General features: G+C 61.7%; 3 protein-coding genes across 8 annotated transcripts; 1 reads left to right on the top strand and 2 right to left on the bottom strand.

The window, feature by feature from the left end:
* Positions 1-942: 942 nt before the first annotated feature.
* WDR97 (WD repeat domain 97) lies at positions 943-12,688 on the bottom strand. Its single transcript, XM_049700518.1, is given in 24 exon segments — positions 943-4,133; positions 4,243-4,304; positions 4,401-4,855; positions 5,237-5,399; positions 5,486-5,607; positions 5,688-5,885; positions 5,988-6,182; positions 6,279-6,298; positions 6,387-6,645; positions 7,641-7,724; positions 7,820-7,945; positions 8,027-8,482; positions 8,654-8,755; positions 8,757-8,875; positions 8,877-9,111; positions 9,202-9,334; positions 9,437-9,527; positions 9,604-9,840; positions 9,923-10,065; positions 10,137-10,842; positions 11,031-11,152; positions 11,303-11,931; positions 12,116-12,246; positions 12,451-12,688. Coding segments are annotated over 24 exon segments (5,121 nt in total). The 5' UTR covers positions 12,581-12,688; the 3' UTR covers positions 943-3,930.
* Positions 12,689-12,703: 15 nt separating this feature from the next.
* Positions 12,704-15,921, bottom strand: MAF1 (MAF1 homolog, negative regulator of RNA polymerase III). Of its 4 annotated transcripts, none has more exons than XR_004481008.2 (8): positions 15,428-15,921; positions 14,570-14,695; positions 14,337-14,465; positions 14,097-14,262; positions 13,843-13,964; positions 13,643-13,762; positions 13,341-13,518; positions 12,704-13,214 (listed from the first exon to the last, which is right to left on the bottom strand). XR_004481008.2 is itself a non-coding variant. In XM_033420161.2 (8 exons), the coding sequence occupies exons 2-8, from the start codon at positions 14,650-14,652 to the stop codon at positions 13,193-13,195; spliced, it is 774 nt and encodes a 257-aa protein (XP_033276052.1). In that variant the 5' UTR covers positions 14,653-14,695; positions 15,436-15,904; the 3' UTR covers positions 12,704-13,192. The 4 variants fall into 4 exon arrangements, 3 of the variants coding, with proteins under 3 accessions (XP_033276052.1, XP_004265309.1, XP_012386885.1); XM_033420161.2 differs by having other exon boundaries at positions 13,341-13,472; positions 15,436-15,904; XM_004265261.4 differs by having other exon boundaries at positions 13,341-13,472; positions 15,428-15,900.
* Positions 15,922-15,992: 71 nt separating this feature from the next.
* SHARPIN (SHANK associated RH domain interactor) lies at positions 15,993-20,535 on the top strand. Of its 3 annotated transcripts, XM_004265275.4 has the most exons (9): positions 15,993-16,593; positions 16,883-17,057; positions 19,124-19,261; positions 19,333-19,474; positions 19,559-19,649; positions 19,716-19,869; positions 19,949-20,067; positions 20,155-20,283; positions 20,373-20,535. In XM_004265275.4, exons 1-9 carry the CDS (start codon positions 16,237-16,239, stop codon positions 20,454-20,456), a joined length of 1,389 nt encoding a protein of 462 aa, XP_004265323.1. In that variant the 5' UTR covers positions 15,993-16,236; the 3' UTR covers positions 20,457-20,535. The 3 variants fall into 3 exon arrangements, with proteins under 3 accessions (XP_004265323.1, XP_033276029.1, XP_033276028.1); XM_033420138.2 differs by having other exon boundaries at positions 15,993-16,473; positions 19,559-19,869; XM_033420137.2 differs by having other exon boundaries at positions 19,559-19,869.
* Positions 20,536-21,182: the final 647 nt, after the last annotated feature.

The raw sequence follows: 21,182 nt of genomic DNA, 5'->3' as shown, positions 1-21,182 counted from the left end.
ATATCCCGAGCCATATCCTTGAGTGGTTTTGCAGATACTAAAGCCCCCAGCAGGTGGAAGAAGTTAACTGCATGCTGACCACCAGCACTTAGACCGCAGAAAACTGATAATTGAGATTTCCGAAATACCTAGTACCCTGTTACCTCACCATCAACCAACCAGAGAACTGTGCACGAGCTGATCACAAAACCCATGACACTCTCCCTCACACTGTCATTAAAAGCCATTCCCTGAAAGCCACTGGGGAGTTCAGGTCTTTTGAATATGAGCTGCCAGCTCTTCTTGATTGGCACCTGCAATAAACGCTGTACCCTCCTTCACTACAGCCCAGTGTCAGCAGGTTGGTTTCACTGTGCATCAGGCAGGCAGACCCAAGTTCCATTCGGTAGCATATTGAGATGTAATCCACATACAGTACAGATCATCCATTTAAATTCAGTGGTTTCTGGTGTGTTACATTAACTGTTGTAAACGGTTGTAAAATACATGTAACAAAATTGACCATTTTTTGGGCTGTGCTGCACAGCTTGTGGGATCTTAGTTCCCCAACCAGGGATTGAACCCTTGCCCTCGGCAGCGAGAGCGCCAAGTCCTAACCACTGGACCAACAGGGAATTCCCCCATTTAATTATTTTTAAGTGTATAATTAGTGGCATTAATCACCACCACAACATTCTGCCACCATCACCACTGTGTATTTCCAAAACATTTTCACCCCCCAGAGCAGAAACTCTAACCTCCCAACCCCTCCAGTGACCTCATGGCTATTTTCTGTCTCTACAAAGCTGCCTGTTCTAGGTTCTTCAGTGGTTACTCTTATGAGGCTATAATACAGTGTCAAAATGAAATTGTGTGTGTAGATTCGTGCCTCTTTTTTTTGTTTTTTAAAGATTTATTATTTAATTATTTTATTTATGTTTGGATGCATCGGGTCTTAGTTGCGGCATGCGGGCTGTTCGTTGTGGTGTGCTGGCTTCTCTCTAGTTGTGGCATGCCGGTTTTCTCTTCTCTAGCTGTGGCACACAGGCTCCAGGGTGCACGGGCTCTGTAGTTTGCGGCACGCGGGTTCTAGTTGAGGCGCGCGAGCTCAGTAGTCGTGGCGCACGGGCTTAGCTGCCCTGGGGCGTGTGGGATCTTAGTTCCCTGACCAGGGGTCGAACCCACGTTCCCCGCATTGTAAGGCGGATTCTTTACCACTGGACCACCAGGGAAGTCCTTCCATGCCTCTTTATCCCTTGTGTAGATTCGTGTAACCAATATCACAGTCAAAATAGAGAATAGCTTCATCACCACAGAGATCTCCCTCCTGCTCTGCCCTCTCCTGCCCGTCCTTAACCGCAGGCAACCACTAGTCTGTTCTTCACCTCTATAATTTTGTCATCTCAGGAACGTTGTCTAAACGGAATGTTTTGAGATTGGCTTTTTTCACTCAGCGTAATTATCTGGAGATTCATCCAGGTTGTTGCGTTAATAATTTATTTTTATTGCTGAGAAGTATTCCATGGTGTGGATGTGCCACAGATTGGCCAGCCATTCACCTGTTGAGGACCTTTGTGTCATCGCCAGTTTGGGGCTGTTACAAATAAAGCTGCTGTAAACAGTGGTGCATAGTATGGTTTCGTGTGGACGTAAGTCCTCATTTCTCTGGGATAAATGCCCAGCAGTATGATTGCTGAGTCCTGCTTTTCAAGAAGTTGCCAAACTGCTTTCCAGCGTCTGGACCATTTTACATTCCCGCCAGCATCGTACACAGATCCAGCTGCTCCACATCTCCAGCATCTGGTGGCGTCCCTTTTTAAATCTGAGCCATTCTTAATTTACACTTCCCTAATGGATGGTGTGTGGAGCATCTTCTCATGTGCTCGTTTGCCATCTTCATCTTCTCTTGGGTGAAATGTCTGTTTTGTTTCTTTTGCCTGTTTTCTAAGGCTAAATTTTTATAATTTTACATTTACATGTATGATCTGCTTTGAGTTTTGTCTTTGCCATAACTTTTTTTTTTAATCAGCAAATATATCTGTCTTTTCTGAGTGTTCTAAGTTAATTATTTTTCTAAATTACCTTCTGATATATTTATAGTTTTATTTTCTACATTACAATCTTCATCTGAAAATTACTCTCATAAATGATGTGAGGAAGGGTTCCGGCTTTGTTTTCTATCTACCTACGCTGTGCTCAGCACTGTTCCTAAGTTCTTTAGATGTAACGATTCATTTAATCCTCACAGCAGTCCTGTGAGGTGTCATAGCATTATTATCCACATTTCGTAGATTGGAAACTGAGGCTTAGAGAACGCAGGTAACTTGTTTAACGTCACACAGTCAGGAAGTGGAAAAAATATGTATTTATGTTTGCTATATATATATTTGGTATTTTAACATCTATCGTGGGAATCCCATTCTAGCTTTTTGTACATTTAATTGGGTTGTGTGATTTTTTTTTATTAATTTGTAGAACTTCTTTATATATTTTGGAGACAAGCCATTTTTAGTTACATGTATTTCAAATATGTTCTCCCACTCTGTGGCCTGACTTTTTACTCTCTTAATGGTATGTTTTCATTAATATATTTCCTAATTTTAAAAGTTATATATTAATACGTATTAATAAATATATTAGTGTTTTCCTTCACGATTAGCGGGGATTTGGACCTGTTTAAACTCTTGCCCTACTTTCTCACGTTTGTATGTTGGTGGTTTTTTTTGGCTGCACCGCGTGGCTTGCGGAATCTTAGTTCCCCAGCCAGGGATCGAACCTGAGTCCTCGGCAGTGAAAGCGCAGAGTCCTAACCACTGGACTGCCAGGGAATTCCCATGTCTGTATTTTTTAAAGCATTTATTGCTTCTGTAATTCGAAACATAGAAACACCAGTAGATGCAGACTACTACGGGCCTCAGTCCTTGTTGTAGCAGGTACAGTTCCTTTTATAAAAACGTCAAGTTTTTCAGTTATCTGGACCTGGCACTGCTGGCCCTCCTTGGCCTAGGAAAGAGCGGCCCACTCAGCAGCCCTGTGACAAGAGCCCCTGCGCAGGTTAGGGGCTGTGGGAAAGGTGTGGGAGACCAATTTTAACCACAAAGCCATTGAGCAGAAATGTGTAAAGTCAGAGGCTGAAAATACAGGAAAGAGATCGCTGCTCAGGCAACCCAGCAGCAGGATACAGAAAGCTAGAACAGGCCCGTCACAAAAGCCGTCCTAGTAAGTGCGCACGTGGGCTCCACGTGTGGTTGGGTCAGTGCCCTTTGAGGTCACGGCAGTTCAGAAGAAGGCCGAGGCCCCGAGACCCCGTGCTTCACAGACAAGGTGAATCTCCTGGTGACTTTTAGGTTGAAAGGTCCAGAGAACACTGCCCCTTTACTGCTTCTCGGATAAAGCAGACGGGGCCTCTTCATTAATTTTTCTCCTTTCCAGCCTAAAGGTAGCAAAGCTCCGACCGACTCCTGGTTTCACCTGCATCAAATGACTGCAAGCTCCCCCACACACACCTGCGACCACCCAGACCCTCCCCTCTCCCCGGCCCACCCGTTAGTCTCCCCCTCCCCTCCTGAGCACCGTGGCTGAGTGCCTGAGCAGGGCCACGCCCGTGCGGCAGGTTCCCTCTCTGGGCAGACAGGCCCTCCCGCACCGAGAACGCTGCTCTACCACGTGCTGACCCGAGCCCAGACCCTGTCCCATCCCAGACCCCACCAGTCCCCCAGCTCCTGCCTCACACATGCAGCTGGCCACCAGCAGGTTCGTGACACACCAGCCAGACCCCCCCCTCGCCCACATCAGGGGCCCCCAAAGGTGAAAGTGAGCTGGCTGTGGCCTCTGGACTTTATTCGGGCCCTGGGCCTTGGCTGGGGTGAACAGCCGGCTGGAGAGCCATGTCCTGACTCCATGCTGGAGGGAAAAGGGGGAGGCAGGGTCAGGCCAGGGTCACCAGCCAGCTCAGCTGTAGCTGTCAGGGTCCGTGTCATCTGGCAGAAAGTAGCGTTGCAGGGCAGGCTGCAGGAGCTGCGGGGGCAGCGGATGGGCCGGCCTGGGCCAGTCTGGGGGGAAAGGCTGCAGTTCCACCCGGGGCAGTGGCAGCTTCAGCATCCGGACGGCACCATCCAGGGTGCGGCCCGCCCAGAGTCGGGACAGCATTCGGCCTGGGGGCCAGCAGTATAGTGAGGCCTTGGGGTGGGGTCAGTGCTCCGCGGGAACTGGGCTGGGGTGGGGTAGAGGTCAGGTCCGATTTCTACCCCTGTCCCTACTCACCCCTCAGTTTCATTGGAGACCTCTGGACCTTGGCCTCCTGAAGCCGGAGGATGGAGTAGTGCCTGGAGGATAAGGAAGCGGGTTTGGCTAAGCCCACGCCTCAGCTGTTCCACACAGGCTCTGCCCCAGCCTCTTCCAGGGACCCGTGGCGTGCTCACCGGCGTTCCCGGGGCTGTGGCACCACCATGCTGGGCGTCCGTGGGGGCGGGCGAGGGGGCGGGGTCTTGGGCTCCTCCTGCAGGGGGTCCTGCTGCCGAGCCCCACGCTGCTCGCAGAAGAAGTTGAGTGCGTTGATGGGCCCCAGGTCCAGCAGTTTTGACTGTGACCAGGTCGTCTGCTCCAGAGGCAGTGGCTCATCAGGCGGTGCAGCTGGCGCGGAGGATCGCAAGTGGGCCTCAGGCAAGGGGCAGAAGTGCGTCAGTGTCCCAGACAGTGCACGTTGGGTCCGCCCAAAGCGCATCTGTGCAAGCGTCTGCTGGGCCTGCAACTCCAGGGCGGCCAAGTCCGGCTCTCCGGGTGAGACCACCGGTGAGGGCGTCCGGGAGACGCTTGAGGGCATCACAGAGATATGAACAGTTGCCCCAGAGACCATGGAAATCTGCGACAGGGTCTCCTTCGAAGGAGGGTGAAGTGCTGAGGTCTCTGAGACCTCGGGCAGCATCTCTGACGACTTGTCTACAGATGGCGGCACAGTTTCCATCTGCTGGGGAGTTGGCCAGTGGAGGCTGGAGAGGTGCTGCCCATGGCTCCAAGCCTGAGACCCCACCCCAGACTCCCTCCTGGGGAGACGCAGGAAGATCCCGGGAGATGGGGGAGGGGTGAGGGATGGGGGAGGATGGAAGAGGCGCAGAGCCAGAGCGGGGCAAGGAGCCCGCTGGCCTCACCTGGCTCTCCCCTCTGCACTTGGGAAAAGCCTGGGGAGAAGGCGAGAGGCTCTGCGGGCAGGTGGCCCGCCCCCGCCCCGCCCCGCCCCCACTCCCGCCCCCGCCCAGACCTTCAGCTGCCCGACCATCTCCTCCAGCTTCTGGCAGCAGCGCTTGCGCAGTGCGGCCTTGGAGGCGCGCTCCGGGCCCTGGACCCAGGTCATCATCTCCTTGAACAGGAGGCCGTGCGGGTCCTGAAGGCCGAGTCCTTCCAGCAGCTTCCTGAGGTCCGGCCTGGGACAGGTGTACAGGCGTGGGAGGCTTCTGGGCGGCCTCCCTGGCAGCAGCGGGGAGGAGGGAGGGAAGGGAGCGGAACTCACCAGCAGGAGGCTGGCGAGTAAAGGACGTAGCACAGGAGCTCCAGCACCACCTCGCGGGACTCCAGGGAGCAGGCCCGGAGCAGCTGCAGCGCCAGCATCACAAACTGCTTCTGCATCCTGTCCTGAGCGCAGGGGGAGCGACACTGGGGCCCGAGGCCTGGGGTGGGGCGGGGCGGGGCGGGTCTCGGGACTAGGGGCTCACCTGGAGGCTGGGGGGCTGGTCCAGGTTGAGCAAGCGCACGAGGATGCCGTGCAGCCGGCTATAGAGGTCTCTGCTGACGTCGGGCAGCAGCCTCAGCAGCGCGTGCAGGATGTGCACACGGTCTGCCCAAGAGGCCTCGTCCAGCAGGTCCATGAACAGCGAGGCCAGGCCCTCCACCGTGCCCACCTCGGGGTACGCCTGCAGGGATCTGGTGCTGAGGCCTGGCCCCCTGCGCCGCACCCGGGCGCTCCAGCCTCCCCCTCCCGTACCTGAGCCCGTGCCTCCCAAACTCCCCCGAACCTGCAGAGTGAAGATGGGGAAGAGCTTTTTGAACCAGTTCTGGCCGACGAAAAAAAGCAGGAACCTAGGCAGATGCCCGCAGCGCTCTTCCCAGAGCGAGTGCCCGTAGTGGAACTGGGGGCAGTGAAGACAGGTCTCGGCCCTGGCGGTGTCCTCGCGGGAGCCCATGGGCTTCGGGATGCGACCCTCGGGGCTCTAGGGGCAGCGGCAGCAGCTGCAGACCCTGCCCGCCTCAGGCAGCTCCTGCGCCGCTGCCCAGCCCAGCCCCGGACGCCCACCTGAGCTTCCTGCTCCGGCAGCTGGTCGGAGAGCTGCGTGTGGCGGCGCTGCGAGTCCGAGGCCCAGTCCAGACCCTGCTCGCCCTCCTCCTCCCCCTCCCCTCCCAACAACTGGGTCAGCTTCTCCTGCCGCGGCAGCCACGGGTCGTCCCGGCTCCCTCCAGGCTGCGAAGTGGAGAGCGAGGCGTGGCCACGGGCGCGGCAGGGATCCGGCCCCGCCCCCTGCAGACCCCGCCCCGCCTCGCCCCGCCCCTTGCCTTGCTCTCGCAGCGGCGCGGGCCCAGGGCTCCGAGGCCGCTGACCTCCACAGGCAGCCACATCTGCTGCAGCACCACCGAGTTGGGCACGCAGCCCGGGAAGCGGATGGGCCGCCGCCAGTACTGCAGGTGGAGCACAGCGGGGCAGGTTGAGGGCCTGGACTCCACCTGCCCCAGAGACCACGCTGGCAGGGCACCCCCGCCACCAGCCCAGCTCTGCCCGCCTGACGTCCAAGAGCTGAGTGGGGCTCACACGCCCTGCCCACGACACACAGACAGGAAGAGAGAATCTCTAGAAATCAGGCCGAAGGGCAGGCAGTGAGTGTGGCATCAGCTGTGGTAACTGAGGACGGAGATCTGGGTAACAGCCGGCCTTTGGGGAGCCCTGACACCCACATGGTCTCCACAGGACTCAGCCCCCGGTCCTGGAGCAGAGACGCTGATAAGAAGGGGGCAGTAGGAGGGACTCCCTCGGCGGTCCACTGGTTAGGACTCCGTGCTTTCACTGCTGGGCCGGGGTTCAATCCCCGGTCGGGGAACTAAGATTCCACAAGGCACGCAGCGTGGCCAAAAAAAAAAAAAAAAAAAAAGAAGGGGACAATGGGAGCTCGAGGGGGTGTTACTGGGGGCTTGGGTAGATGGAGTAGCAGCTGGAAGGATCCGTTACCCACCTGGGAAGGTAAGAGTGCCAGATGTGTGGGGAGAAGGGGCTGGGCCTGTCTGGGCATCTGGAGGGGGAGAGAGTGGGAAGGCCGGCTCCCACCGACTCTGCTCCCCTCAAGGGAGGGGACTCTGGTCTCGCAGACAAAGTGCACAGAGGCCCCAGCCCCCCGACCCTCGCGCTAGGGAGTGGCTGCAGGAGCGACCGCTGGCAGAGGCTCTGGCTTCGCCTGGCTCCAGCTCCGAAGTCCCTGGCCCTCTGGCAGCCAGTTCCCGGAGTGAGGAGTTAGGGCACACGGAGAGCAGCAGCGGCAAAACCGGGCCCGGGGTGAGGGGTGCAGGTGGGCCTGGCCCTCGGGTCAGAGCTGGGCACAAAGGCTTACAGCAAAGGGGACATGGGGTACATAAGGAGGGCCCCCCCGGGGAGGGAAGGGCCTCAGGACAGCGAGGGGTCTCACCTCATAGGGCTGAACAGCGGCAGGGAAGAAGCCCCTGGGGTTGGAGAGATGCTCCTGGGGCCGCCTCTTCAGCAGCAGGGGGATCTGGGGATGGGACAGGGATCAGAGCCGAGTTTGGACTCCAGTGTCCCTGCAGTTCTGCCTTCGGGCGGCAGCCTCCACCCACCTGGGCCCCTCACCCTGCGCTGCAGGTGGGAGGACAGTGGATCCGGGGCCACAGGCTTCTCCCCGTGGAGCCGCTCCAACTGCAGCTGCAGTTGCAGACTAAGGCCCAGTTCGTGGCTCGGGGAGGAGCGGGCCAGCAGCTGGGGTGGAAGGAGTCGTCAGGGGGTGGGGTGGGGACCATGAGGTGAAGGCAGAGGGGTGGGAGTGGTGGTAAGCCTCACCTGGGGTGCTCTGCTGTGCAACCTCCGGTGGGTGGTGGGGGGAGGCAAGGGGACTTGGGGTGGTCGGGCAAAGCGCTGGCCCAGGGTCCCAAGATCCTGTGGTGGCGAGGCTTCAACGCCCCCGAGATCGGGGACGTCTCTGGGCAGGGCGCACACGTCCCAGGTCTGTCTCTCCACTGTGAGGGTCACGGTGCTCCACTGCTGGGACTCTCCTCCGGAATACCTGCCCTGACAGGGAGGGCAGGGCAGACGGGCAGTGTCAGAGGCTCCGGGTGAAGGGAGGGACTGGGGAGGCCCCACACTCACCAGCAGACCAGGGCCATAAATCAGACGGAGGTAGTTATCAAAGGCCTCCTGGCACTGCTGCCAGGAGGGTGAGGGCCGGGCTGCAGGGCCCACCAGCCCCAGTTTCAGCTGCTGAAGGTCTTGGTCCCGGGCAATGAAGGCTTCCAAGTCCTGGGGTGAGGGTCAGGGGTCAGCGCATTCTTCCTTGAGCCTTGCTGCGTGCCCCTAGACAAGCACAGGGATCCCAGGCCTGGCCCAGGGACTGAAGGGGAAGGGCCTGAGCCGGGGTCGGGGGGCAGGGCTGGGCCACTGAGGTGGAGAAGGGGTCAGGAGCCACCCCACCTTCTCCAACACTGGCTGCTGAGGCGTGGCCGTCGGGCAGTGGATGAAAGACGAGGCTGCGCTGCAGACAGGGAAGGACACAGGTGGGACACTGGGTGGCATTACCAGTGGGATAGGGCAGAGGCTGGGCCAGGGACCCAGGGGTGGTGGCCAGGCCCCTGGCGGGGAACCACAAACAGCCAGGAGTGGGAAGGCCGGCACTGGGACGGGCTTGCGGTGGGTGGCCAAGGGGCCTGGGAGCCCTGGGGTGTCAGGTTGGGAGCACTCGGCCAGGCCCTGACCCAGGGGAGCCAGGTCGGGGCCTCCGGGACGGCTCGGTTGGGCCTGCCGGCAGACCTGAGGCTGGCCACCCCGCGCAGGCTGGCGAGCCTCTGCAGCTGGGCTGAGGTCAGCGACTCCTGGCTGGTCAGCGGCAGTGGAGGGTCATCCACCACATCAGGGACATCCTGGCACAGCTTCTGAGCAGGGGAAAGGAGCCTGGAGCCCTGGCCTCGGTGGCTGGTCTGCCCACAGCAGCCCCACCCTGCCTACCTGTGCTCAGTGCACACCTTAATCAGGTAAGATGTGGGCAGGTAGAGCCTGTGGGCCACCAGGCAGAGGCAGGAGCCCAGGGCCAGCACCAGGTCCCCACTGTTACTGCAGAAGCTCAGGGCCTGAGGGGCACCGTTCAGCTGCAGGAGCCTGGAGGGTTGTTCAGACCGACAGTGTGGCCCTGCTCCTTGGAACAGAACACGGAGGCAGCAGCAGAGGCAAGCCCCCAACCCTCTCCCACCCCCAGCCCACCGCAGCAGGCGGTTCTCCGCGGTCCAGATGCGGATGGTGCCGTCCAGGCTGGAGCAGGCGTACAGCTTGAGTGTGGGACAGCAGCACAGGCCTGGGGGGCCAGGACTCAGGGTCAGGGGCCAGAGCCATCTGGCAGCCTGGACTTCACCTCTGCCCTGCCCGCTCACCGGTGATGTGGTCCGTGGGGTCGTCCTGGGGCCGGTGATCAAAGCGAGGGCTGTTGCCCAGGCCAAACTGCACCAAGCCATAGGTGGCGCTGTTCACGTCCTCGAAGCCCACGGTGATGCGATTCCCGAGGGCGCAGAGCACCAGCGCCGGGCGGCAGCAGGAGAAGGTGCGCACGAGGCTCAGGCTCTCCTCGGCATACGGGAAGACGCGCCACATCTTCACGGTCAAGTCTCCCCCTGTGGGGACGGGAGCCACAGTGGGGCCTTTGGGGAGGGAAGGGGTTCCCAGGCCGGCCGTGGAGGGAGGAGAGGTACCCACCGGAGGACACGATGCTGTTCCAGGTGGACGCAATGGCGGTGACGGGGCCTGGGCCGTGCGCCTCCGTACGGAAGACCGTCTTCGAGGAGCGCAACTCAAGTACGGACAGGGTGCCATCAGTGTGCCCCACCACGAGCAGGTACCTATGGGTGACCACAGCCTGTTGGTGTGGACCCGGCCGCCTTGCCCAACCCTGGCTGGCTCCGGCACCCACCGGTTCTTGTCCTTCCAGGCCCCGGCCACGTCACTGCGGCACAGCTCGCCCTTGTACTGGCGCACTATCTCCCAGGCGGCAAACGCGCTCCCGGGGTCCGTGAGGTGGCTGTAGAGGTGCAGGCAGCAAGGCCGGGGCGCCGGGGGCGGCGGCGGGCACAGGCGGTGCAGCACGCGCATGGGACAGCGTGCTGCGTTGGCACACAGCAGGTGCCCGGCGCGCGTCATCAGCCACAGCACCTCGCGGGGCAGGCAGTAGGCCACGGCGGCCGCGCAGTCCTCAGGCTCCAGCAGAAGCGCGCTCACGGTGCGTCCGCTGGAGACCGACACCAGGTAGACCGAGCCGTCGGCGCAGGCGCACACGAGGCGCGTGGGCAGCTGCGCTTGCGGGGCCATGGGCGAGGGCAGCGCCGGCGCCACCTGCAGGTGGAGCACCGGCGCCGACAGCTGGGCCAATGGCGAGTAGAGCTCCCGCACGCGCCACAGCTCCACGCTGCGGGCGCGCAAGGCGAGCAAGGGCCAGCCGGGGCCGGCGGGAGCCAGCAGATGCCTCACGGTCTCCGACGGCACGCTCGGGCCCCGGCGGCTCGGCGCCACCTCACCCACCTGCGCCGCTGCCTGCAGGTCCCACGTGCGCAGCGTCCCGTCTTGAGAAGCCGACAGCACAAGGGCCGTGTTCGGGAGCACGGCCACCGCAGTCACCGGGCCTGCGGGAGGGGCTCGGGTCACTCCTGAGCACCAGGGACTGAGGGAAGGGGAGCCGTCGGTCAGGGTCATGACCAGGGCAGAGAAGCTTGGCCAGAAGCCCGTGGAGATCCTGTGCCCGGAGCTCTCAAAGGCAGGGCTGTGCCCAGGGTGAGGGGAGACCAGGCCTCAATAGCCACACACGGCGCACCTGTGTGTCCCACGAACACCATCCGGATCTGCCAGTCAGCCTCCCACACCTTCACCGTGCTGTCCCGGGAAGCTGTCACCATGGCCCCCACCTCTCTACAGTACACCAGGTCGGAGATGGTGCTGAGGGGGGAGAGGGAGGCCCGTGGACTCAGGACTGCTGTGTGTGTGCGCGCGTGCGCACGCGCCGGCACCCCTACCACGACCGGATTTGTGTCGCGGACTCACCTCATGATTTCCCCCTCTCCCACCAGCCCCTGGGCCCCTCCTCACGTTTTGTGCAGATCCCGACGCACATCTGTGACAGCCCAGGTGTGCAGATCAAAGGTGAGCACGGCTGAGCCGTAGGCTGCGCAGCAGCGTGGGACGTGAGGGGGATGCTGAGGCCCGAGAGCCAGACGCGCAAGCGCACCCGAGAGGTTTGGCGGCAGCCACAGAGGGGACCCACGGGGAACCAGGCAGCGACCCCCTGCACGGAACTTCCAGAGCACCAGGCTTCTGCCCGCCTCCGCCACCAGCAGCAGCCCGGCGTCGGGCACCGGCAGGCAGCAGACTGGCTCGCGGCCCGGCACCCTGCGCTCCACTGGCTTACTCTGCCACAGCAGGCTGAGGTCGGACCTTAATATGGCCAACCCCGCTGGGCCCCAGCCTACAAAGCGGCCCACAGTGCCCAGCTCGCCCGGCACTGCCACCAGCCCTGTAAGCGCGACCGGAGCTAGCAGCTTCTCTTGTGCCCAGCCATCCTCTCTGCGCAGGTGCAGGCGGCCGGCACCGTCCAGCACCACGAAGCGTCTGCCCATGGGGTCCTGTGCCACCGAACACAGCCCGGCTGCCACCTCCAGGCGACGCAGCAGCTCTAGCCCGTGCGTCAAGCGCGCCACGTGCAGCTCGGCTCTCTTTTCCTGCGGACCGGGACCAGCAAGCCTGCCGTAAACTTGGCGGGGGCCAGGGGTTGGGGGGCGGGGGTGTAGGCGGCACCCACCTAGGGGAGCCAAGAGGATCTGGGCTGGGGTCCTGCAGGGGACCCCTAGGGGAAGGGCTGGGCCGGAAAGAGGCCTTGAGATGGATGCCACGGGCAAGCCGCACCTTTTCCACCAAAGTCTGGAGGCCTGTACGCAGGAGCAGCCACAGCTGGCGGGCACGGGCGCTCGGGGTCGCATTCTGCCACCGAGAGTTGCTGGTAAAAAGCCGTGGGGCCGCCTCCTTAAACGATGACTCTGCGAACCGGCAGCGGAAGCCCTGTCGGTGTGGCCTTTGGGTCCCTAACCCTGGAGGTCGTGGGCAGCCAAGGCCCCTCCTGAGGGCCCTGCCAGGTTAGGGGACTGCCCGGGGAGTGCTGCATTCCCAGAGGACAGAACCAGCGCTTGAGTGAGGCCTGCGGCCAAGCCGGCCATCTGGGGGTCGAGGCCAGGACACCTCACCATCCTCTTCGTTGAGCAGTCCCGGGTCCGGGACGCCGTAGATGTCGGCATCATACAGGTCCAGGTCTGGAATCAGGTGGTCGCCTTCTATGGTAAAGGGCTTGCTTGCGCCCCACACTTCTGGCTCCATTTCGGGAGCCGCGGGGTCCAGGCGGCTCAACAGCCCTCTAGGACCGTTGCTAGGATACCGGACGCAGCAGGCCCCGCCCTCGACGCAGGCCCCGCCCCCACGCCTCATGAGCCTCCGTGCGCAGAGTCACAGGAACTTTTATTGGAAGCAAACCAGCTGCAGCAAAGTGACACTCAGTGCACGCTGCCCGATGGGCAAGGTGGGGAGTACAAGTGGGCGGATGACCCCTGGGGACCGCCTGCTGGGTCTCCGGCCCTTTGGGCTGGAGTGTGCAGGTCCAGGCCTGACCCTGCACAAAATACAAAAATAAACTCTGTGGTCCAGCTGTCCCTGCCCGTGTCAGTTCGTTTGGGCGGGGCAGTGGCTCTTCCCACCAGGCCCTGTGCCGTTGCTGTCCAGTCCAGCCACAGCGTGGGCAGCGGGAGCCTGTGGGGCTGAGGGGACATCCACAGGCTACAGCCAAAGGGCTAGGCAGGTGTGGCCTGGAGTGGCGCTGGTGCTGTGGTAGCGCCAGGATCTGGCCAGCAGCTGTGGAGGACCTGTGGCCCCTCAGGTGGGCAGGTCCAGGCACTGTTTGAAGCTGGGTGAAGCGAGGGCCTCTGTTCCTCCTCTTCACATACAGATCACCGGAACCCTGGGCAACGGGCGGCACACAGTGAGTTCTGAGGAGCCCACACTCAGGAGACCAAGCAGAGGGGGCCCCACCCTGCCCTGCACACCCCAGGCTGAAGGGAGGGAGGCCACTGCAACCGTCACGCACCTGTCCTCTTCCATGGTGCTGGTCTCCTCGTGGCCGCCCTCGCGGCCTCCACCTCCACTCTCCTCCTCCTCCTCTCCCCCGAGCTCCATGTCCAGCTCATTGCCTGCCTCCGACGGAGTGTAGGTGGATCCACTGGGGGTGGGGGGGACCAGTCTTAAAACCGCCTACCCCCAGCCTGCTGCTAACCCCAGGGAGGGTGTCTGGGGAGGACAAAGTTAGGAATGGGGTGGGCCAGGCTGGGGAAACGGTGTGTGAGCCAAACAGGGAGGTAAAGGAAGGGAGGTGGACAGGTGCCGGCCAACCTGATAGAGCGGCAGCTGAAGAACACGATCCGTTTCAGCCGCTTGTTGTAGAAGAAGTAGTTGAAGGACCAGAGGCTGCCATCTTCCCCGAAGGGATCTGAGTCCAGGTCTGGGTTGTAGCTGGGGCGTGTGGGGCGAGATGTGGTGTTAGGTCCCAAGTGCCACCCGCCCAGGACCCACCTGCAGGGACGCCAGCTCACCTGTAGATGTCGCACTCAGCCAAGCAGATCTCCTCATCCACCGCGTTCCACAGCTGCGGCTTCAGGGCCTTGAAGTCCTCCCGAACAGCGGAGAACAGGCTGCAGTTGACTGCGTTCACCACCTAGGATGGTCACAGTCAGGGCTGACGAGGACCCAGGGCAGCAGGCGTGAACCGGGCCGAGCCCCAGTGAGTTAGGGAGGATGCCAAGGATGGCTGTGGGCCTACAGGTCCCTTCCCCGACCCGACCCTCACCCAGCTGAGGCTGGGCTCCCGGCTGAACTCGTGGCTCCGGGCTCTGCTGAAGTCGTAGTCCGGCCGGAAGGACTCGTTGAGCGTGGCGATCAGGTAGAAGAGAGTCTTGCGGCTGCACTTGTCGCTGAGGGGGCCCTCATCCTCGCCACCCTGGCTCTTACTCAGTCTGCACAGAGAGAAGCGTCAGCCTGGCACTGCCCCGCTTGCCAGTGCACAGTGGGCAGGCCCTGCCCGGCTCACCTGCTGGGGCTGAGGCCCGAGGTCTGGGGTGGGGACAGCGCCTCCAGCACATGTGGCTGGCCCTCCTGGCAGAACTGCTTGAACATGTGCTTGTCATCGCCCGCCATCTTACACGAGTAGCTCTCAATCCTAGAGACGCAGGCACAACCATGAAGCACGCCACCCCCGCAGGCTCAACCCAGAGACAGGGCAGAGTGACCTCTGAGACGCCAGCCCCAGAGCCCCGGCCTCACCTGCCAATGATGTGGGCATCTCCCGTCTCCACGGTCAGCTGCGAGTTGATGGCCTCGAAGCTGGAGTTCTCCAACAGCTTCATGTCCTCGGGGAGGAGGTCCTGTGCTCCAAAGGGCTACTGCTGCCTGAGGATGCAGGTCAGTCCATGGGTGTCTGGCCCTTGGGGCTCCACCTTCAGCCCTCCTCCCAGTAAGTGGCGCCGCTGTAAACAACTTGGGTCCCTCCTGCAGCCTGCTCCCAGGCCTTCAGCACTGGCGGGAAAGGTGATGAGAGCGGCACGTCCAGGCCCTAGATCAGCCACACCTCTTGCACCTCACAGGAGTTCTTGGGCCAGGCTGGGGGACCCACCGGGGATCCTGCTAACCCCGGGGCTGCTGGGTTAGTCTCTCCCTCAACAGCCCCCATCCCGACACAAGAGCCCTACCCACCAAGGGGGTCCCTGCGAGCCCGCGAAGGGACGTGACTCCTGCGGTGCCCCTCCGGCCGGGATCCTCAGCCCGGGTAAGAACCGCACCCAGTTAGGAACCAGATCACCTGGGGCTCGGCCCTGCCGTCACCTGGACGCGGCGCTCTTTCCTGTTCTACAGGCTGCTTTCTAGTGAGCTCCTCCGTTTTTCTCCGAAAGTACGACAGGGAGCGGAGGGAGGCCCCGCGGCCCCCGGAGGGCCTGTCAGCGGGTCAGCTAGGGCGCTACAGCGTCTGCCGGGTCTAAAGGGAACCCCAGCCAAGCCGCGCGAACTACAAGTCCCAGGAAGCCGTGCGCCTTGGGAGGCGCGCGTGCGCTCCAGCGCGAAGCCTGCTGGGGGCTGTAGTTCTGGAGGGCCCGAGTCGGCGCCGGGCACAGGGCGTACCCCTACCTGCTTACTCTGCGCTCAATCGGGCCGGACCGGACCAGGCAGGGTCAGGTCGATTGGCGTCGGTGCGGGTGAGAAGGCGGTGCGGGCCCCGGGTAGCGCGGACGCCTCAGGACCGGAGTGCGGCGCCGCGGCCTCCGCTCGGGCCGCACTGTATCCGGGGAAAGAAGCTCCGCAGCGACGTCCCGTTACTCCCGGCCCCGCCGGCCCATCCGAGCTGCCACCGCGACATAGCCTCGCCCGTGCACGGCGCCCGACTATCGCGACCGACCTGCCCGCCGACCGCCACAGAAGGCCCGAGCAAGCGAGCGAACGACCTCTACCTCCCCGGGCCGGACAACAACAAGCGTCCGCCAGGCCCGGCCCCACGCGTCTGAATGGCCCGCTCCAGACGCCGGGACCGGGAGCTCGCAGAGCCATTGGGGGCAGTACCCGCCGCTCAGTCCCGTCTTCCACTCCTACTGGCTGTGGCGCATGTCCGTCATCTTCTCGGCCGTGCGAACCCGCCTTCCTCCCTGGCGCTCATTGGTCGCGGCCCCTCGCCGGCTCCGCCCCGGGTGCTGTAGGTGTGGGCGAGAGGGGGCAACTGAGTGTTCGGTGGGCAGCGAGAGGCGGGCGGCGGCCCAGAAGGAGCCTAGGAGCGCGTCCGGCTCCCGCCAGACGCGGGGGTCGACAGGGCCGCCGGGCTGCAGCCCCCAGCCGAGCCTCTAGGGCCTTCCAGTTGTGGCAGGTGCTTCAGTCCCTGACGCTTTGCCCAGAATACAGGCCTCCAAGCCCAGCCTCGCCCGCCGGAGTCCAAAGACCCTCTGGCCATGTCCATCGTGGGCGAAGCGGGAGGGTCAGACGGCTCCAACGCTCGGGCGGCGCCCGGAACCCCAGGCTCGCGGTCCCAGTTTCCGGCCGGTGGAGGCGCTCAGCGGCCCGAGGCCACGGAAGCGGGCTCGTGGGGCCGGGCCGGGACCGGACCGGAGATGGCGCCGCCGGCGGACGGCGCGGCTGCGGCCTCCGACGCTGGCTCGGCTGCGGTGCTCCTGGCCGTGCACGCCGCGGTGAGGCCGCTGGGCGCGGGGCCGGACGCAGAGGCGCAGCTGCGGAGGCTGCAGCTGAGCGCGGACCCCGAGCGACCAGGGCGCTTCCGGCTGGAGCTGCTTGGCGCGGGGCCCGGGGCGGTGAGTGGGGGCGGCGGGGGCTGGCCGCTGAACCCGAGGCCATGCCCTTCCATTCGCCAGCTGCGTGCTCTTGAGCAGTTACCTTTTCTTTGCTTCTGTTTCCTTGTGTGTTAAATGGGGATAATGCTGGTACCTCCCTTCGTAGGACTAGTGTGAAAGTTTCATAAGGTAATACGTGTAAAGGGCTTAGGACAGTGAAAGTGGCCTGCAAATGTTACCTCGTGTTCCTTTGATCATCATGCAGTATGTGCTGGGGGAGGCACTGAGCCCGGACTCTCCCCCTCCTCAGGTCAGTTTGGAGTGGCCCTTGGAGTCCGTCTCCTACACCGTCCGAGGCCCCAGCCAGCATGAGCTGCAGCCTCCACCAGGAGGGCCTGGGACTCTCAGCCTGCACTTCGCCAACCCTCAGGAAGCTCGGCGGTGGGCAGCCCTGGTCCGAGGTGCCACCGTGGAAGGACAGAATGGTCAGTGCCCTGGAGTGAAGATTCACTGGGACCGGGATAGTGTTAGTTCTGCAAGAGAACAGGAGTAGCCCCGACCCCCCAGGTCTCGATGGGGGGAGTAGTGGGGAAAGCTGAGCCCACCTTACCCACTGCTGGGGTTCTGGGAGGACTCCCAGGAGGGAGGAAGTAGAGAAAAGGAACAGAGACCGAAGAGCTGGAGCCTGGAGTGCCAGACAATGTGGAGGGGCAGAGCACGCAGGCCCTCAGGACCTGGGTGAGAAGACGGACTATATGAAAAGCTTTGGGAAGGTATTCAGTGGGAGAGTGACAGGCTCAGATTCGAGCTACTTAAGACTGGTTGAGACCTGCATTCGTGTGAGTGGTGCAGATAGGGCCGGAGAGAAGAAGGATGTTTCAGAGATGCTTAGGAGATGGAATTGGCTGGATTTCCTTGAGGTTTAAATGGAAGAGTGAGTGGTTGAGACAGAAAGCTGCAAGGAACAGACACTGGGGAGCTCCCAGATAGAGGACCTTTTTGGGAGGGCACAGAGGTGGTCAAGTTCTTAAACATGTGGGAGGGAAGGGAGATAGGTGGATCTGGACTGGGGCTGGGGCTCTAAAGAGGTAAAGGTTGGGGGTAGAAAAGGTCAACCAAGGTCACCAGAAGAGAGAAGTGGGAAGAGAAGAAGGTCGGGAAGGCAGACAGTGCACCAGGGAAAGTCCACAGATGCATCAGAACAGCCGTCAGAGGTGAGAAGAAAACCATACACTGAGATGAAGAGAGGTCCAGACGACAGCATCTGCAGAGAAGGAAAGGCCTTTTTTTTTCGTTCATTCGTTGTCCGTTGGTTCACCAAATGTGTGTTCAGCACCTGTAGTAAGCACTCTTTTAAGGCCTTAGAGATTTAGCATGAATAAAACTTTAAATCCGTGCTCTCTTGGAGCTGGCATTTCCAGAGAGGAGACAGACGTATAAAATAAGTAAAATAAATTCTGTCAGATGGTGGAAAGGATGGGAGCGCTGGAAGGGAGGGGTTTGCAATTTAAAATAGGGTGGCAGGGAAATCCTCATTAAGGTGACCCTTGAGTGAAATTTAAAGATCATGGGGTGAACCATGTGTCCTGGGAGCAGCAGGTACAGAAGCCCCAAGGCAACAGTATGCATGACATCTTTCGGGCTCGGTGCTCGGGAGCCCTGCTTATCTCGGTGGGAGGACAGCTCAGAATACTGAGGCCACCACAGGAGCTGCATCAGCACCGCGTGGGCAGGGCCTCAAGTGGGTGGTAAGAAGCAGAGACGGCAGCATGCCCAGGGCAGGCATCGGCTGGAGAGGGTTTGGCATGGGGGCAGCCCAAGGTGTTCTGTGACGATGGTAGAGCCAAGAGAGGGGATGGAGGTCCCCGTGGACAACAAAGAGGCCATCTTGGGGCTTCTCTGGTGGCGCAGTTGTTGGGAGTCCGCCTGCCGATGCAGGGGACACAGGTTCGTGCCCCGGTCCGGGAAGATCCCACATGCCGCGGAGCGGCTGGGCCCGTGAGCCATGGCAGCTGGGCCTGCGCGTCCGGAGCCTGTGCTCCACAACGGGAGAGGCCACAGCAGTGAGAGAGGCCCGCGTACCGCAAAAAAAAAAAAAAAAAAAAGAGGCCATCTTGACTCCAGGGCTCCTGGTGAGCAGTATGGGGTGGGCTCCTTCTGAGGACCTCCTTTGGTTCTGCTGCGAGGCCAGGGAGCCTCCTGGCTGGCTGAGAGGGCCTGTACAGGCCAAGAGAAGGGGCCCGGCCTCTGTGGAGGAGGGGCACGGGTGGGACTGGGCAGCAGAAGGGACCAAAAGGACTCCAGAGCCCAAGGAAGAGCCAGGTGCAGCTCTGAGTGGAGTCAGCTGGGACCTCTGGAGTTTGCAAGGGCCAAGGCTGGGGAAAAGGCCTGGATTTAAGTGTGGCCAAGGCGGGGCCCTGGCAGGGGCTGAGCTGAGGAGGGAGGAGACAAAGGTACTGGAAACCTGAGGTCAGAGAGCAGAGGCCTGGGTGAGTACTCAGCTGGGGGCTAGAGCTCAGACCACCAGCCCACCCCACATCTTCCCTCCTAGGCAGTGACAGCCTGACCCCAGCCCTAGGCTCAGAAACGTGCCCTGTTTCCCCGCCCAGTCTCCTTGAAGTACCTGCAACCAAGGCCCCCAAGCCCAAGGTGGATCTTCCTTGGCGCCCTGGAGACTTGATGGAGAAAGGTAAGGGCAGGGGGCTGGAGGGGCTGGGGGGCAGCCCGCGGGGGGCTGTGACGGCCCTCTCTCCCCTGTAGAGGACCTAGCAGGGCACCTGACCCGGGCCATAGAGGGTGGGGATGAGAAGCGGGCAGCCCACGCAGCAGCCATCCTGGCCCAGCATCACGTGGCCCTCAGCATCCAGCTCCAGGAGGCCTGCTTCCCTCCCGGCCCCATCAGGTAAGGCCTGGGGCTTCCATCTCACCCGCCCTCCCAGTCCTGTCAGGTCCCCGGTCTTTACCGCTGACCTACACTCTGGCCCAGGCTACAGGTTACAGTTGAAGATGCTGCGTCCTCTGCCCACATCTCGCTGGCAGTCCACCCCCACTCCACCGTCCGGGCCCTCCAGGAGCAGGTGAGCACGGGGTCTGGGGAGCCCTGCTGGGGGGACCTGGGTGACATTCCGACACTCTGGCCCCAGGTATTCTCGGAGTTTGGCTTCCCACCGGCTGTGCAGCGCTGGGTCATCGGGAGGTGCCTGTGTGTCCCCGAATACAGCCTTGCTTTCTATGGGGTCCGGCGGGATGGGGATCCTGCTTTCCTCTACCTGCTCTCAGCCCCCCGAGAGGCCCCAGGTCAGTCCTTGATTGGAGTGGGATGAGGAAGGTGGGGTGCAGCCTGACATGGTCCTGAGCCTCATTCCCTCTATGGCAGGACGCAATCCTCAGCACCCCCAGAAGATGGATGGGGAACTAGGCCGCCTGTTTCCTCAGTCACTGGGGCTGCCCCAAGCCCCTCAGCCAGCTGGCTCCAGCTTGCCCAACCCCCTTCAGGTGGGCAAGGGACTGGGCAGGGAGGGCCTAGGAGGCTGTGGGCATTGAAGGAATGGGTAAGCAGTAACTGTGTCCTCACCTCCCCAGCCCGGCTGGCCCTGCCCTTCCTGCACCTTCATCAATGCCCCAAGCCGACCCGGCTGTGAGATGTGCAGCACCCAGAGGCCCTGTGCTTGGGACCCCCTTCCCACAGCCTCCACCCAGCAGCTACCAAAGGTACCAGGGGCAGAGGCAGAGGCAGGGGAGGGGATGGGGGCAGGGGGGCAAAACAAGCAGAATGACCCATCTTCTGCCCCTGCCCCCAGGTCACAAGGAGAGAGGATGGCCCTTCCCTTCCAGGCCCAAGGTCCCTGGACCCCCTCCTGAACCTCTCAGGGAACCTCTGCTGACTGACCGCTCGCTGGAGACAAAACCGGGGCTGCCAGGGAGGGGCTGTGAGCTGGAGTCATTAAATACACTTGTGAGCCAGCTGGGTGCCCCTTTACTGTGCCCTTGTGCAGACTGGGCTGCTGGGAGAATGCAGAGCAGGGTGCAGCCCCACTCAGATGAAACTGAGTGGCAGAGGCAGGGGTGGCGGCTCCCGAGCTGGGCCCAGGTGGCTACTGAAGAGCATACTTGGGACGCAAGTCCCCTGAAGTCTCCCAGGCCCCAAGGGTGCTTAGGACACCCCCTGCCTGCTGACCACTGGGCTGGGCCCTCTGAGCCCCACCCAGCCCTCAGCTGACTGGCCCTCCTTTTCCAACCAGAGCTTTTCAGGCACACACCCTCCCTCTGCCTTTCTCCTCTCTGCTCTTGCCCTCCCCACGCTGGTCCCCACTCCTCTGGGCTATTCCCACCAGGCTGCCCTTACATTCCCTGCTTGGGGACAAGAAAAGCTCAGAGGATAAGAGCCCCCGAGCCAGGGCCCAGGGCTACTACTAAGAAAACACCGCCATGGCCCTCTTGCTACTGACAGGTCCATGGCTGTGTTAGCCCAGCCACTGTCTGGCCGTGTGGCCTGAGCCCACTCCCAGCCGCCCTGTAGACTGCTAGGAGGTGCTGTCCCCTCACAAAGACCGTGACCCTTGAGTCAACAGCACCTCCAGCTGCCCAGCCAAGAGACCAGAAGCACCTCT

This window comes from Orcinus orca, chromosome 17 (assembly GCF_937001465.1).
Source record: "Orcinus orca chromosome 17, mOrcOrc1.1, whole genome shotgun sequence".
NCBI lineage: Eukaryota > Metazoa > Chordata > Mammalia > Artiodactyla > Delphinidae > Orcinus > Orcinus orca.
Note: the sequence above shows the minus strand (reverse complement) of the source record. Positions and strands in the feature narration are given on the sequence as shown.

Bases quoted from the DNA above. Each gene is read 5' to 3' on its own strand.
- MAF1 (XM_033420161.2), bottom strand. From the start codon at position 14,652: ATGAAGCTGTTGGAGAACTCCAGCTTCGAGGCCATCAACTCGCAGCTG. The intron at 13,965-14,096 runs GTGAGGGTCGGG...TGACCATCCTAG, and splicing joins GGGAGCCCAGCCTCAGCTGG to GTGGTGAACGCAGTCAACTG. The intron at 13,763-13,842 runs GTGAGCTGGCGT...CACACGCCCCAG, and splicing joins GCTGAGTGCGACATCTACAG to CTACAACCCAGACCTGGACT.
- SHARPIN (XM_033420137.2), top strand. From the start codon at position 16,237: ATGTCCATCGTGGGCGAAGCGGGAGGGTCAGACGGCTCCAACGCTCGG. The intron at 19,870-19,948 runs GTCAGTCCTTGA...CCTCTATGGCAG, and splicing joins AGCCCCCCGAGAGGCCCCAG to GACGCAATCCTCAGCACCCC. The intron at 20,284-20,372 runs GTACCAGGGGCA...CCCTGCCCCCAG, and splicing joins CCACCCAGCAGCTACCAAAG to GTCACAAGGAGAGAGGATGG.